The sequence below is a fragment of the Trichoderma atroviride genome, chromosome 3 (genome assembly GCF_020647795.1).
Source record: "Trichoderma atroviride chromosome 3, complete sequence".
NCBI lineage: Eukaryota > Fungi > Ascomycota > Sordariomycetes > Hypocreales > Hypocreaceae > Trichoderma > Trichoderma atroviride.
Genome location: NC_089402.1, coordinates 559,809 through 575,065, shown reverse-complemented (window position 1 = coordinate 575,065; position 15,257 = coordinate 559,809). Strand labels below are relative to the sequence as shown.

At 53.2% G+C, this 15,257-nt stretch overlaps 4 protein-coding genes across 4 annotated transcripts; 3 read left to right on the top strand and 1 right to left on the bottom strand.

The window, feature by feature from the left end:
- Nucleotides 1–4,842: 4,842 nt before the first annotated feature.
- TrAtP1_005409 (uncharacterized protein) lies at nt 4,843–5,282 on the bottom strand (the record flags this gene model as incomplete). Its single annotated transcript, XM_014089342.2, has 2 exons — nt 4,843–5,004; nt 5,052–5,282. 2 exons carry the CDS (start codon nt 5,280–5,282, stop codon nt 4,843–4,845), a joined length of 393 nt encoding a protein of 130 aa, XP_013944817.2.
- A 661-nt stretch (nt 5,283–5,943) lies between these two features.
- Nucleotides 5,944–6,369, top strand: TrAtP1_005408 (uncharacterized protein; the record flags this gene model as incomplete). Its single annotated transcript, XM_066112693.1, has 1 exon — nt 5,944–6,369. The coding sequence occupies one exon, from the start codon at nt 5,944–5,946 to the stop codon at nt 6,367–6,369; it is 426 nt and encodes a 141-aa protein (XP_065968778.1).
- A 3,603-nt stretch (nt 6,370–9,972) lies between these two features.
- On the top strand, nt 9,973–10,446 carry TrAtP1_005407 (uncharacterized protein; the record flags this gene model as incomplete). Its single annotated transcript, XM_066112692.1, has 1 exon — nt 9,973–10,446. One exon carries the CDS (start codon nt 9,973–9,975, stop codon nt 10,444–10,446), a length of 474 nt encoding a protein of 157 aa, XP_065968777.1.
- Nucleotides 10,447–10,477: 31 nt separating this feature from the next.
- Nucleotides 10,478–14,157, top strand: TrAtP1_005406 (uncharacterized protein; the record flags this gene model as incomplete). The annotated part of the gene is made up of 2 exons (XM_014089343.2): nt 10,478–10,544; nt 10,733–14,157. 2 exons carry the CDS (start codon nt 10,478–10,480, stop codon nt 14,155–14,157), a joined length of 3,492 nt encoding a protein of 1,163 aa, XP_013944818.2.
- Nucleotides 14,158–15,257: the final 1,100 nt, after the last annotated feature.

Below are 15,257 nucleotides of genomic sequence, written 5' to 3'. Positions count from 1 at the left end.
AAATAGTTAATAGAAAGATAATCCTATTCACACGGCGGGATGCAACTCCTAGCACATGGGGTGGATAAGGACGCAATCGCCCTTTGTCAACTTTTGTTCCTTGGCAGCGGTGATCCGGCGCGTGCCATCCCTTCAGCGCCCGCAAAAAGGGAAAGGTATTCTGCTTGAGGATTGTATTGTAGATCCAGCGTTACATGCCCGCTGGCGATCCTGGGCGCTTACAGCTTTGGAGAAGAAAAGCGCGCGGGCACGCACCAAAAGATATTAGATCTAGGCCATCATATTACTATTTCTAGTGAATATGTAGCATTGGACATTTGACTGCCATTTTGGTGGAGAACGGCATATTGTATACGCCCTATAACTTGGACATAAAAACTTTGCCGTATCCTCGAGCTTCAGACTAGTCATCATACTCTTGTTATCACTGGTTGTGCCTAGTGCTTCAGGGTAATAATCGAGGGTGCTGCAGCCTGGTATCTCGCCGCTGACCTATAAGCCAAAGTGCCAAACAAACTCTCCTTCCACATCGGAACACAGATTGTTTTAAAGAAAATTCTGCCTAGCCAGGGAGGCTTATCAAACAGGCACCGTCATTGCGTCATGGCCCTTGATGATGCTAGCATAATACGATGAGAGAAAAGAATCGTACCAATCACATCATATGATGATGCCTACTCATGCTATATCATCCAAGCATTTTTACCGCACGTGTAGCTTACCCATTTACTAATAGTCTACCAGCATGCTATCTTTTGTTCAACCATGGCAGTCTCAATGTCCAATTCTGGCAGGTAATAGATCTCGTAATTACCCTGAATCAGGACATAAAGCGCACAGGCCACCATTTCACATTGTACTATCACAGAGTACTCCGTAATAGCACTCGGAATCGGAGAATAAACTACTATTCCTCTGCTTACTTATGTATCAACGGTTAAATGCATTAATACCGGTCAAGAGGTTAGCTGCCTTTTCCCATGGTTCAACCTATCCCCAAGTACGAGGAGAAGAACAGTCAATGCTGTCCTGTAGAGTACATAGTAATAAATGTTTCAGCTGCCTTGGGATCCTATACAGCGACACCGAATATATCTCTCTGAACTTGACATCAACGTGGTACCCGTTCTACACTCTCCATTGGAGGAAAAAAACATCGAAGATTTACCACGTGCAGTCCACGTCGCGAATTGACTACACTGGATCCAAAATAACAGTGACATACCACCGGGTTGTTAGCACATGAAAAACCGTCCCGCGTGGGTTCCAACTAGGTAATCTTGTTTTGTATCAATCGGCACCTTTATACATACTATTGAAACACAGGTCGACATGCTTCAATAAATGGTCTTGTACTAAACAATTTTGATTCAAGCTTGATGCTTTTACATGTCATGTTTTCTAAACAATGCTTTTTCAAGATATCAACTACCAAACGAAAAAAAAAAAATCAACGCTATTGCTTCTTAGACACCTACTGAATAAACTGAGAGTGCAACTTCTCAAAGATTCAGCAATCTTGAGCGCTATTTACAATCTCCTACATAAAAAGACAGAGAGAACAATGCCGTTTTGGCCAAATCCTGACTCGAAACTCCACGGCTTGAGTCACTTTCCCTGTCGCTTGTTTCCGTAACCGCTCGCTTAAGCTCTCAGCGTCTGTAACATTCTATCAACACAACTCCCATCTAGGCAAGTCTACCAGCGGCATCTCGGCAGCCTTGACAGAAATATACCTCGGCGCACTCTTGTTACATACTTGATCCAGTCAATTACTCGTTCCTAACTAGGCATGCCTATCCACATCATAGAAAAGCCGCAAGCTCAGTAGTTAGGAATTCTACAAAGCCTACAAAGTGCAGTAATTGACCAAGCCGGAAGCTCGTGCGTCCCTTTGCGGATGGTCCGCTTGTCCGCGCGGTTCAAGTGGCGGGCCACGGATGCGCTTTTGCTGTTAGGTCCGAAGTGCGAGTGGACCTGCTATACGGAGGTTCCCCTACAGTATGGCAAAACTGCTCCGGCCACGGCCATTCATTTCTCTCGCTCTTTTGCATCCTTGCCACGATGCTAGTATAGGTGGTGGTAGTAACGCCCTTCTCATTCCCGGTTTTCCGTATAAAAGCGCTGCGGGCTGAGAAGAAGCAGGTTCCCGAGAATGTGGAAAGTGAAGCGCCGATCACACCATGGAGAAGCGAGAGAAGAAAAAGGCGGCAACAAAGTCCGGAAGCGAGGAAGACTGCGCTGTTGGTGAAGAATCCAGAACAAATTGCCCCTGGCGCCACCATAGATAGTACCGGAGGCCGTTTGTGGGTCGTTGCAGCACTCCACGGGGAACGGCGTTGCTAAACAAGTGCTGTGGCGTTCGTAATGTAAAATGCCCAGCCGAAAATTGATGCCGCGGAGAGTTTGAACTTTTTTAAGGCACGGCGTGGTGTCGGCCGCTTGAAAGACGCGAGCACTTTGAAAACGGGCTGGTTGGTGTCCCATCCACGGAAAACACCAAAGGAGAAGCAGCTTCCGGAGCAGTACCGAGCACGTGGGACGTGGGCGTGGCAGCACTCAGACTCTCCAACTTCCTTCGCTGGCCTTGGGTTCATGCAAGGCGCTGCTGCGGAACTCGAGGAGCGCTAATGCGGAGATGCCTTATGACGCCAAAGGGGGAATCAACCTGGCTTTCAACCAAGTTGGGAGCTTGAAATTCCATGGTATGGTGTTGAGGCAATGTATAGGGTGGATTTCAATTAGGTGTTATTGGCTGCAAATCGCAATACATACATGCGAGCTTTTCTTGTCCCCTTGGTTCCGAGCCCACCTAAACACCATCTCTTTCTTAAAAAAGAATAAGAGAAAAAGGGCAGAGGTGGAAGGATGGGCACTGTGCCATTTGCGACACTCGCCCGTACTTGTAGATAGATTCCCCTTTTTGTCAACAGGCGGCTAAACCAATACCCGAATAATTCCTTCTTCAACTTGTTGGCCGCTTTTCAGGGGACCACATCAGTTGGCGGGTATTCAGGACCCATTGAGGCGCAAGAACCTTGGTGCCAAGGTGAAAGCGAGTGCGAGCTCCGTTGGAAAAGCTGGAGAGAAGCTAATGCCGGCTTCCATGCCGCTGTCCGCCGGTTCCCTCGGCGAGCCTCTGTATATATTGAAAGGCGGTCTAAGTGGATGTGCGACGGACTTTGTACATCTTTCATAATACTGCCATAATCACAGCGCAGTGGTTGGCTGGCCTCGCAGTAATCTCCTGTCGAACCCGAATAGAGGTGTAAGCAGCTCTGCTTTGACCCGAGAAATCCGGGTGCCGGCATGGTTACAGCCTCTGCTTTTGCAATGTTTCAAACAGACAGTGCTAGATAAGACAAATCGGCTACAGTTTTAACAAAAAAAGGTTGCCACATCTCCGAACTAATCGCGACCTGCTTCAAGTTTCACGGCCGAAAGAAATTTATGGCCCAGCCTACGGCGGCTCGTCGCCCGCTCCATTTCCCATCTTCCCATGGTCGTGGAGCCAGAGCTAAGGAATCTGGGGAAACAGGGGTAGAGCATCACGATGGTGTACGAAGAGCGCTACCACAGACCGCCCACACACTCAAGGGTTCCTGGTCAGCAGGCGACTTGAGCCCCGATTGAGGTTCACAGTCCGGGGGGGGGGGGACAGTTCGCCAAAGAAAATTGGCCGGGGGTTGTCTCCCCCGCCATATCAGAGAAGTTGGGGTAAACCGAGGAGCTTGTGTAGATTGGGGATTTTTGGGGTTCGTCATGTAGGGAGATTTCTATAGGCCAGGCTCTTCCGTGTAAGTGGCATCATAGGGCTGTTGAGTCTGAGACAAGAATTTGGCTGGATGGCAAGCACAAAGTCTTGGGCAGCTAGCCGTGAGAACTAAGCATATACCGTAGATTGATTGACTCGTGTCCGGCAGCGTGAGCACGCACAAGCGACACAGCCGGTGCAGGCATCCGGGGATCCCTGAAGGGAAAATCAACGCGCAAATCTGCCCGGGCTGCTGGGGAGGAAACAAAAAAAAAAAAGACACACAAGTCCTTGCATATCGGAATGATGAAGAAGCCATTTCATTCAATCACATGGGCGGCCTCCCACGCACAGGACTAGCGTGCATATATGCAATCCTAGCGACGCGGGAAACTATTAGAACGTGTTATATAACATCACGAAAGCGAGTTAGTCCTCGTCGTTTTCACCACTAGGCGGATGGAGCCGGACGGAAACTCGTGCTCCAGTTTCAGGGTTGAGCAGAGATGGGAATCCCTCCATATACAGTATTATCTGTGACTCAAGGTCAAGGTGCATCTCTAGGCTGCTAGCAGCATGTCGGTCAGGTTAACGTGCATGGGAGACGGGCGAATCAGCGAATGGCAGAGCCGCTATGCCGACATGCATTCCGAGGATTGATGCATCAATTGCGACGCTCTAACCCGCAACGAAGCGGTGGGCCCTGGGGACGTTTGTGCACCTGACCTCGTTTGATATGGGTCCAGGAACAGCTTGTGGTGAAGGGTCTACAGTGCAGTATGGTTGCTCAAGCAAAGTCCAGTAAGGGCACGGCTGATGGAATCACACAAGCTTGGCTGGGGCTGGAAGGTCTTTGCTTCTTTCGCCAACAAGTGACGTGATGGTGCGTTTCTTTGCTAGCTCTTCTGGATCCTGGGTCGAAGGAGCAGGTTCTATTTCGGATCTCTGTCAATATTTTCTGCTTCTTCTCGGTGACCTCATCATTGTCTTGTCTTGCTTTCGATGTCTCTGGAAATGCGTCGATTCAAGTAGTATCTGGCGCTTGGCGGCTGTGTTAGTGTTGAAGCCGGCGTTGCTTACAAGTAAACCTACACAATATCGATCTTTCCTAGCAACAGGATGGAATCAATATGACATGAATATGTTGCTATTTCGTCGTCTACTTGGTACAGCGCGCTCTCTTCCGTCATGCGGCCTAGTTCGCATAACGGATCACTGTCCGGAGGCATGGCTTGCGCGTGTATGTGTGACTGTGTTAATAGCACTGTAGTCGATCACAGCTTGGAGACCCACGTACGATGGACGGCTCGCCGCTCGCTCCTAGTAGTACCAGGGACAGACTCTCAGGTACCAGCTTTGACGGCAGCTTCTCCAAATACTGATTCACGGCCCCTTTTGACGGCATAGCTCGACATTGGCGCAAATATTCATGGCAATGAGTGTGCTGGAGATGGTTATGTTGAAGTAGGGGCGAGGTGTCGTGATGAAGCGAAAACACTGGTTGGCCAAAGTACGTGATGCTCTCCATGATTAACGTCTAGCCACTAGATTCTCACAGACCAATTTTCAGGCACAAGCGAGCCTCGACGATCTGGTGCAAGAGCTATCAGGGGCTAGAAACTCCAATTGTTTCTAGAACGTATCGAATAGTCAATATCAAGCCAACAGAGCATCATGGTCTTGATAGCGGAAGAATCGAGGCAATATATTCCACTCAATGAGAAAGACGAGTGTCCCCAGATCGAATGACTGCGAGTGTCACATATCGAGTCAATACAATATGCAGTGTTCAGGCTTGATAAAAAATCGACTCAGTTGTATCTCGAGGTTCGAGCGCTTCTGCGGACGTGGCTTAATAGCGAGCAACAGCAGAGAATCGATGTCGAGATTTCAATTCTGGGAACCGACATACAGGGAGACTGAGAGAAGATGGTCAATTATGTCTGCCATTCTAGCGCAATTACACGCAGATGAGGTCGAGCAGTCGAGTGCCAGTGTCTCGAAAGCCAAGAGAAGAAGGAGAATCGCTCTTTGGAGCCATCAGCTCCAGCTCAATTGACTTGAATTCGGCTTTGGCTTGTATATCGAGCAGCCAGCCGTCTTTTTGATCTTTCACGCAACCATGCCATCAACGTACGATATGGAGCAATCCGAAGCCCGCGGCAAAGAGTAGCTATGCATGAAAGATTATGCACAGAGCATTGGCTTCGTACGATTACCATGTGATGGAGAGAGACGCAGCCCCTGGTAGCAGATATCTGGAGAATTGTGCATTTTTTTCACTGGCACTCCGTATATACATGGTAGCAACCAACATCAATAGCTCAACAGGTGCCAGATGGATAGATCAACAGCCACCCACTGCAGTTGGGCCGTGGCATCGTCGCCCATTGCAACATGCGCTCTTTCTCTGGTGGCGCGCCTTATGCAATGCACGAGGCCTCAGGCCGCAGATTGGCTCGCCAGACGACGTCGCATTGATCAGGAGATGGAGACGGAGACGCAGAGGCAAACACAGCCACCGCAGAAACGGACTCGATTCGCAAAACGCAGCAGCTCTCGAACCAGCCCAGAGTGCCGGCTGCGGTGGGACCGGCGAAGATCATTTCATGTAAGTCAGTAAATAAGGTGCAGCAATGTAGGCCAAGAGATGGCTGGGTTAAGCGAGTGCAATGCTGGTGGTGGCATGTGCTTGTATCGAGCTGTAGGTGCTTGTACAAGTACATGCAGCATGCGTTGCAGCGATCTGGGCTATGAAGGTGGTGACCCAAGTATAAGCTAGCATCAAGAGCTCGGAACTGCTAAATTCTGATGTATAAAGCTGTTTGGTAGATACGCAAGCACTAAAGCAAGAAGATGCAATTAATAATTCACCATTATAGACTCGGTGGAAGCAGCCAACTGTGCTTTAGGCTCAGGCTCTAGGTTAGTCCGTGGCTTGATGTCGATGGTGTCTTCGACACTGTCTAGTAGCGGCCGTGTCCCTAGCTCCTTCCAGCATGTATCGATGTCCGCCTCATTCTCGGTGCTCCTTCCATGATTTATTGCCACGAAATGGGAATGAAAGGCCCGCCGAACTTTGCATCGCATTCCGTATCTGTTGCTCCATCGAATATTCCTTTTGGCAAGAGCACGCACACTAGCTATACGCAATGTGCCAAGGCAGGTAGTATAGGCAAGTACCTAGGCAGATACCTCCTGCCTGTACGATTAGGTAGCAGCGTTATCAACAGGTTCCTCTGTGGAGACTGCGGATAGATAGCCTTTCCCAGCATCCGTATACAAGTCACGAAGCTTATCCGCCAGCAAGTCTGGCATCTCTGACAAGCATTGTTGTTTCGCTGGCATATCCTGGGGCCGAAGCATTGCCTCTACGTACCAAGTCGTGAAGCAATCATCATACTCCGTAGCAGGCTCAGTGCAGAGTCTGGACGCTTACAGAATGGTGGCACCGTGCCAGTCCCCCAACAGCAGCCCTGCATGAGGCTTTCCTCGGCTCAGGTACTTGCTGGTACCTGGCGTTAGGAGCCTCTCAAGCGTCGGCCACGCTCGCACCGTGCCCTCTGACCAGCCACGCTGCAGATGGCCTAGAGCCAGAGGGGCCAAGCGCGTGATCAGAGCCCACTAGAGCCAGAACTTCTGCGCAGCGCTCAGCGGCTGCTAGCCTGGCCGCTAGTCAGCTTTTGGGCACAGCGACGTATCGATAGTCGACTAATCGCCTGTTAACTCGCTATCAGCGCCAGCTAGCACTTACTCGCGAGCGCTGCCGTCTCCACGCCAATGGATTGCGCCAGCGGTTATTCCTGGGCTTGGGTCGCAATTTCGCCGTGCGTCTTGTCTGCTCGCTGGGCTTCTGCGGCGCATCCCATCCTGAAGCAGAACTGAGCACATCGCCGGTGGAACCAACGCCCACAGAACGAGGTCCACGGATAGCTCCGCTCGCTCATGCGTGCACTGCAGCGGCCAAGGCATTGGCTGCGTTGCTCCAGATATGGACATGGCAGAGCCCGGCAAGGGTGCGTGCTGGCAAACGACTCAATCTTTACCTCTTTACCGCACAGGCACTAGCAGCGATGCGTCGAGGATTAGGCTGCGCTTGGAACGATATGTAGGTACAGAAGTGCAGGCGACGTCGGTGGTTGGATGCGACCCGGCACTGTGCTCGCGACCTTGTACGAGCGGGAATTGGGCGCCATGGGCACGCAGCAGCGCATCCCTGCCGGCTTGTATCCTGTACAGTGTGCCCAGCAAACCACGTACAGGAGGGTGGGCTGGCGATAAATGGTACGCCGAGCGGGATAATTGCCTCGTCGGAGTCATCCCGGGATGCGAACAAGTCGACGAGCTGCTGCTGCTGGAAGTGGCTGGACCAGGATGTTCCCTGCATGTACACGAGAGTACGCAGTACGTTTCATTGAAGCTGCCAGTTTATACAGTCAGGGCATTGGTAGCAACACTTGCGAAATAATGAGAAGATGGAATGAATCGACAAGAATGAGCGCCGGGGAGCCTGAGCTGCCGCCGAGTCTCGATCCGGCCAGATCCATGCCGGAGGCGGTGCTATTAGCGGCTGCTCTTGAGCCTCACACTGTCCGAGATGACAAAGTACTAGCACAGGTATCTGGGTTCCATCTTACATGGCAGCTTGGATGCTCCGTGCCTGTAGAGCAAGTATAGCAAGAGTCAGCCGGAAGCTGGTCAAACACAGCAAGGCAGGGTGGAGCTGGCTGAACTTTGGAACAGTCGGTTACAAGGCAATTGGATGGGCGAGAGAGAATGAGAACAAGGCGTTTGGCAAGAGTCGGGTATTGAAATGAGGCCGGAATCGGATAAGGCTGCTTCATGCGACAGGACGAGTCCGCAGGCTCTTGTACTCGCAGGCGTCTCCTGGGCGCGGCGGTACATGGGATTGAATTCGACCGATTCGCCGTAGTGCGAGATACGGAAGCAGAACTCGGCTCTGCACTACTTGGATGTACCTTATCTCTGCACCGAATCTCCCATGATATGATTTGATTTGATGCAATGGCAGCGACGCAGGACAAGGATGAAAAGCCTTTTTCCGCCGTGGCACGGAAGCTGGTTTCGATTTGCTGCGTATTCGCGCTGTGGCGGCCAGGCACAAATGGTCGAGCGTCGAATGGGTGTGTGGCCGCTGCCGTCTAGCGTGCTGCGTGAGCCTGACGAGTGAAAGAAGCGCTGCCAATGCCCAATCTTGCCATGCGAGTAGGTACTGCCGTGTATTTGCCTCCCAAAAGGCTGATGCGATGCGTCCATCCGCGTCATCCGCGGGTACCCATGGCTCTGCGCTGCAAAAGACAGCCCAATACGACACACGGCAGAGGCATTAATTCGTGGCCACTCGAAAAAAAGATTTCAGTGCATTTATTGTGCAAAGAAAAAGGGCTTCATCAGGCAACGGCAGCATGACTTCAGAGCGCATCCAGCGCAGGCGGCCACACCCTGCTGCAGGTTACAGTGCAGGACAGTGTGAGTGGCTCCGCCAGAGCACGGCGTGTACAGTACATGCAGCCGCTAGCGCCAGCCCAGCGAGTATCTTCCCAGGGCCCGGCGCAGCGCAGGTACTTGCCGTCATCCCACCAATGCAGGATGGGATGGGCAGCTGATGCGTGCGACATTCGTCGTACATGTTTCTAGCAGTGCGACTCTGCTGCAGGCATGCCTCTTTGCACCGAGAGCTAACACCTGCTGGACAGCAGTGCTAATAGCACCTACATATGCGCACATATTAATAGCCCAGCAGTACTGTACATACATATTGATCCTTACCGTTCGTTGCAGGCCATTTCCCTCTTCTGCAGCAGCTGGCCCTGGCCCCTGCCGATTGGCCGCCGTCGAGCCTGCTGGGGTCCGCGCGCCGTTCGACCAACAACATGCGTTCGGCGCCTTCGCGGTACGTACCTCGCGGTAGCGCCCAGTGGTGCAGGCCCGTACAGGCCCGTACAGGCCCGTAGCTCGTGAGTACTCGTACATGCAGGCGACGCACCGTGCGAGCCCCGCCCAATCCCCACGGCAAGCAGCGGCCCGCTGTAGCCCTCCTGGGCTGCCCCGTCCCAGGCCTCTGCGGCGATTGCTCCAGCGGTCTCCAGCGTGCTCCGGCGCCGACAGCGCACTGTGAGGCCCTGGTCCGGGCTAGCGGGCGCAGCAGAACAGGCGGCTGGACGCTGGACCGCACAGTCCCGCCACTGTGTCGCCGCATGGTGGGCGACTCGCAAGTGCCCTTTCGTCGCTCGTCCGTCGCCAAACCTCTTCCTACTCTCCCTCTGCTCCGTCTTGCTCAAGCAGCATCTTTTTTTATCTCTGCTTCGCCGTTCGACCTGAGCGACGCCCAAGCCGCTGTTCTGTGCGCAAAGCTCTGCTTGGGATGCTTGTGGTTCTCGCGGGAACGCGCCACGCCCTCACGCCCCGTTCTCGTTAATCAGGTATTTGCTCTGTCCTGTGACTCGGCGCTTTTCTGTCGTGCTGAGGCTGGCAGCTTCCGCCCCTCCATTGTCCTGCTACGACCTCCCCGCCAAAAATACAGTCATCGCGCGCAGCTTGCAGCTCGGCTCAACCACCCCGCGAAGCGCCCTGCAGCAGCTGTTCTGCTCGCTCTCGCCGTCGCCAGCCTCGCTCCCCCGTCTGCGAACGGCGGCCTTGTTTCGGCGGTGTCTTGCCATGGTGATGAATGATTCAGGCCCCAGGGTGTCGCGCGCCTCCAACATGTCCAACTCAACCACTGCCAGCGCCAGCGTTGGCGGCAACGCTGCCCCCAACGCAGACGACTCTGGTGAGCATCTCTCTCTCTGGTCGCCGGCGCCTGCCCGTGCCCCTCCAGCTCCCCTCCAGCTCCCCTCCAGCTCCCCTCCAGCTCCCCTCCAGCTCCCCTTCCAAAGGACAGACCCGCTCCAAAAAGCCTCCCTTCCAGCTAGCAAAGCTTCTCGTCTGACAGCTGACCGTGTTGCTGCTTGTTTCCAGCGTCGACGATTACCGTCAACACGACGCCCAAAGCCGCGCCGAACTTCCCTCCGCCCAAGACCGACAAGCCGCGCCCGCACGTCTGTTCCACCTGCCAGCGCTCCTTTGCCCGACTGGAGCACCTGAAGCGCCACGAGCGCTCCCACACAAAGGAGAAGCCGTTTGAGTGCCCCGAGTGCTCGCGATGCTTTGCCCGCCGCGACCTGCTGCTCCGCCACCAGCAGAAGCTGCACCAGACGTCGACGCCCTCGGCACGGCCTCGAAACCGCCGCGAGTCGACCAGCGGCGTGCCCCCGGGCCAGAGCCGGGCTCGCAAGAACAGCGTTGCGGGCGCCAGCCAGGCCGCGGCGGCCAGCAGCAACAACAACAACCCCGGCTCCAACACCATGCGTCCGCGTGCAAACACCATCAGCCATGTTGACGGCGCCGCCATGCAGATGATCGCCTCGGCGAATGCATCCGTTGCTAGGAGCATGCACGGCGGACACAGCCGCCACCCCAGCCTGGCCGGCCTGCCAATGCACAACTTTGACCAGATGTTTACGGGCATGACCATGGCCGCCATGGGCCAGAGGGCCATGATGCACGGCCTCCCCAAGCTGGAGACGGGGCAAATCGGCGGTACCGATTTTGAAAACGCCCTCCGCACAGCGCCTCCCCTCGCGGCCTTCAACCCCGACTTTGATTTCGAAAGCATCCTGTTTGGGCCGGGCACCACCATCAACCCCAACGCCCTTCACTATAATGATTCCCCTCCCTCGATGGTAATGGAGCAGGCCTCCCCGTTCGCGTCGGCCATCAGCGATGTGCCGCCGAACCCAACCTTTGACGACACATTTGACTGGCTGAGCGGCTTCGACCATCAAATGTCCTTTCAGACAAACGAAAACGTGGTGGACGAGTCGAGCCCGTCGGCGCTTAGCACGACGAGCCAGAGTGGGATTAGCGATGTCATGGTGGATGGATCAAATCACCCTGTTCCGGCCGGGACGAGTACCATGTGGCAACCCTCCGTGATGGGCCCCCCGCAGATGCCAAATCCCTTTGCGATGGATCTGAATGGTTCAGTCTTCCCGGATCTCCTCAATGGAGCTCCTTTATCACCTCAGCCAGCTACTCAAAAGATCAATGACCCATACTTCTCCACGCCCCCACCATCGCTGAGCTCGTTGAGCCCAAACGTCGTATCTGGACTGAACACGCAGAGCATGAACCACACCCTTGCCTTCAATGCCGGCCCGGAAACCCCATCGTCCCTCAACGGCGTCGTTAACCATGGCGCTTCGCCCGTAACCACAATCACAGATGCCACTAGGACTACCATTGTGAATATCCTCTCCCAGTGCCTGCCCTTTGGAGGCCGTAAATACTCCTTTACCTCTCATACCTCACCGCAGTCGCCGCAGTTCCCATCGTCGTCATCCGCCGGGTCCACCCCTTCTGCCCCGGCTGTCAACGTGCCCAGTACCCAGAATCTACAGCGTTATGTCTCAGCCTACATTACTTATTTCCATCCCCATTTCCCCTTTTTGCACCTGCCCACGTTGTCCTTTGATATGTCCGCGTCCTCCCCGAGTGGGCGTCAGAATGGTGTAGGCGGTAGTGGATGTCTGGTGCTCGCGACGGCTGCCATTGGCGCCTTGTATGAAATGGAGCACGCTCAGTCCAAGGAACTCTTCAATATGGCTAAGAAGATGATCTTTTTCTACCTCGAAGAAAGACGCAAAGCAGATGTCCGCAAAGCAGATAATATCCGACGCAGCTCGCACAGCGAATCCGATCACCACCAGCACACGCAGTCTTCGCCATCTCAAGGTAGGGATAGCTCGGCGCACACGCCCGTCTGGCTCGTCCAGGCCATGCTGCTCAACGTCGTGTACGGCCATAACTGCGCCGACAAGACCATTAGTGATATTGCCTCGACTCACTGTGCAGCGCTCGTCAGCCTCGCCCAAGCCGCCGATCTGTTGCGCCCTGAACAAGACGACTCCGAAGACGCCCGGATGAATGATGACTCAACAGCTTGGAGCAGGAAAAGTGAAGCCGAGGAGCGACAAGAGTGGCTGCACTGGAAGCGGAAAGAGGAGCGCAAGCGCACGCTCTACGCCGTCTTCATCATGTCCAGCCTCCTCGTCGCCGCCTACAACCACACTCCGGCGCTGACCAATTCAGAAATCATGCTGGACCTGCCTTGCGACGAAGAATTCTTCGCTGCCGAATCAAGCTCTGCCTTCTTCGCCAAGGGCGGGGTCGAGGCCGCCAACCACAACAGACTCAAGTTTGCCGATGCTCTCGGAGAGCTCCTGCGCACAAATGAGCGACAACAGAAGCACATGGCTGCGATGAATGGCGGACGGCTCTCGCCAGCGACGCTTCCGCCGTCGAATCTGAAGCCCAGCACTTTTGGCTGCCTGATCTTGATCAACGCTTTGCACAACTACATCTGGGAAACCCGACAGAGGCATCACAACAAAGTCTGGACCAACGAGGAGACCGAAAAGATGCACCGACACATTGAGCCAGCTTTGAAGGCGTGGCAAGCAGCCTGGTCCAGTAACCCGAAGCACTCCGTGGAGCGACCAAATCCATTCGGCATGGGACCACTCTCCGCCGACGCAATTCCTTTACTTGACTTGGCATACGTGCGGCTCTTTGTCAATCTCTCCAGGTCAAAGGAGAAGTTTTGGCAACGAGATTGGGATGGCATGGCAGAGGAGTTGGCCCGGGGGACGGAGATTGTGCAGCATGCCGAGCACTCCCCATCATCCAACGTGGAACCTGTCGGCAATGACGCCTTTGACAGCACCCTCTTTACTGGCTCTCCTTCGATTCCGCCATCAGCAATGGACCTGTCGAACAACAAGTCTCCCTTTGCCAGCGGCTCTCCCTTTGCTACTCGAACCATCTCTCGCCGCGAGCGCCATTTGCGGAAAGCTGCCTTTTATGCGGCCGATTCATTGGCAATGTCGGATAAGCTTGGAGTAACTTTTGCTGATTTCACCAGTCGTGAACTGCCCCTACAATCCGCCATGTGCGCTTTCGATTGCGCGCAAGTTCTTGCCGAGTGGGTTGCCACCGTACAGGACAGAGTTGGCCGCTATCTGGGAATCCTCGGCCGAGACCCTATTGATGGCACATCGATGCCTGCCATCATGCTGCTGGAAGAAGAGGATGCCCAACTGATCGAAAAGATACATGCAGTGCTGTCCTCGGCAGAGATGAAGATTAGTTTGGATCTCATGGGCAGCTTAAATTCTGACGACGGATATAATGGCGGATTCGCGACCAAGATCCTTCGCATCACTTCTCAGATGTTGGACAAGGCCGCTGTTTGGCCAGTTACTCATTTGATGTCCCGATGCCTTGACATTCACGCCAATCACATGCGAGTCAGGACAGACAAGTCGGTCTTGGCAACGGAGTAAGGAGTAAGGAGAGAACTGATGGGCTGCAGCTTGAGATTGGGGTATCCGATTTCCTCGATGCCTGCCACTTCAGGATGCGTCGACCAGAGAGAGGAGGGAAAAAAAATAAGGAAAGGAAAATGATTGGAGCCCTCAAGAGTTTGACAGCCAGTCCTTCAACAGGGAATCGACTCTACGATTCTGGGTGTCTGTACAACTGGACAACACCACGGCCGTTCATTGTCGCGTTGGACTTGCGAACTTGATCAAAACGAGTTGTTCAAAGTCCTACACTTGAGGTGCCCCACAAACAAGGGAAAACCAAGAAAGAAAAAAAAGAGAGAAAAAAAAAAGAAATGTATAACAACCCTGTATCTTTCTGCTCGCTACAAATTCAACAAGCGAAAGAACGCGCCTTTGGCTCACACCAAACTTGGCGCAATCATCACACTACCTTCCCATCTTCGAACGAAATGGTTTCATGTTATACGACCCTATTCTTGTCTAACGATTGTGGATGATATATATGTTCAATCCAGAGCAGGGGCGCCTGGTTTTAGAACTGACGATATTGGAGGTCATGTCTTTAATGTGTTGTAAGATATTTGGCAAGAGGCTTGGCTGGTTGTCCAAAACAAGATACGAGAAAAGGCCTTTGCACACGAGTTTATGATATCAGGGCGATTGAGTTCCTGCGGCATGGCATTAACAGACGAGGCTCTATACTCAACCAAGCATCGCAAGTCGGGATGCTGGCCGCAAGTGTTGCAGAACCAACATTCAAAACAACAAAGGATATCTGGTTAATGCGGATTGGATTCGAGGTGTGGGGAGGAAAAAAAAGCGATCCTCTCATGCTAGATCAAAGACACGCGGATATTATTATTTTTTTGGTCTTGTATTATTGATTCCCCAGGCTGAAAGATTTTTTTCATATTCAAAGCCAGAGTGTGCGGGATGCCTCCTTTTGCCTGAAAGGCATTACCTTATATATATCTATATCTATATCTATATACTTTGCTTCTTCTTTTAGTATGGGTTGGGTCGCAATGGGAGTTGGAAGGAACTTTTGTATTTGATAACTTTATAATAATAGGGAACTTGTGAATGATTCAAGACTT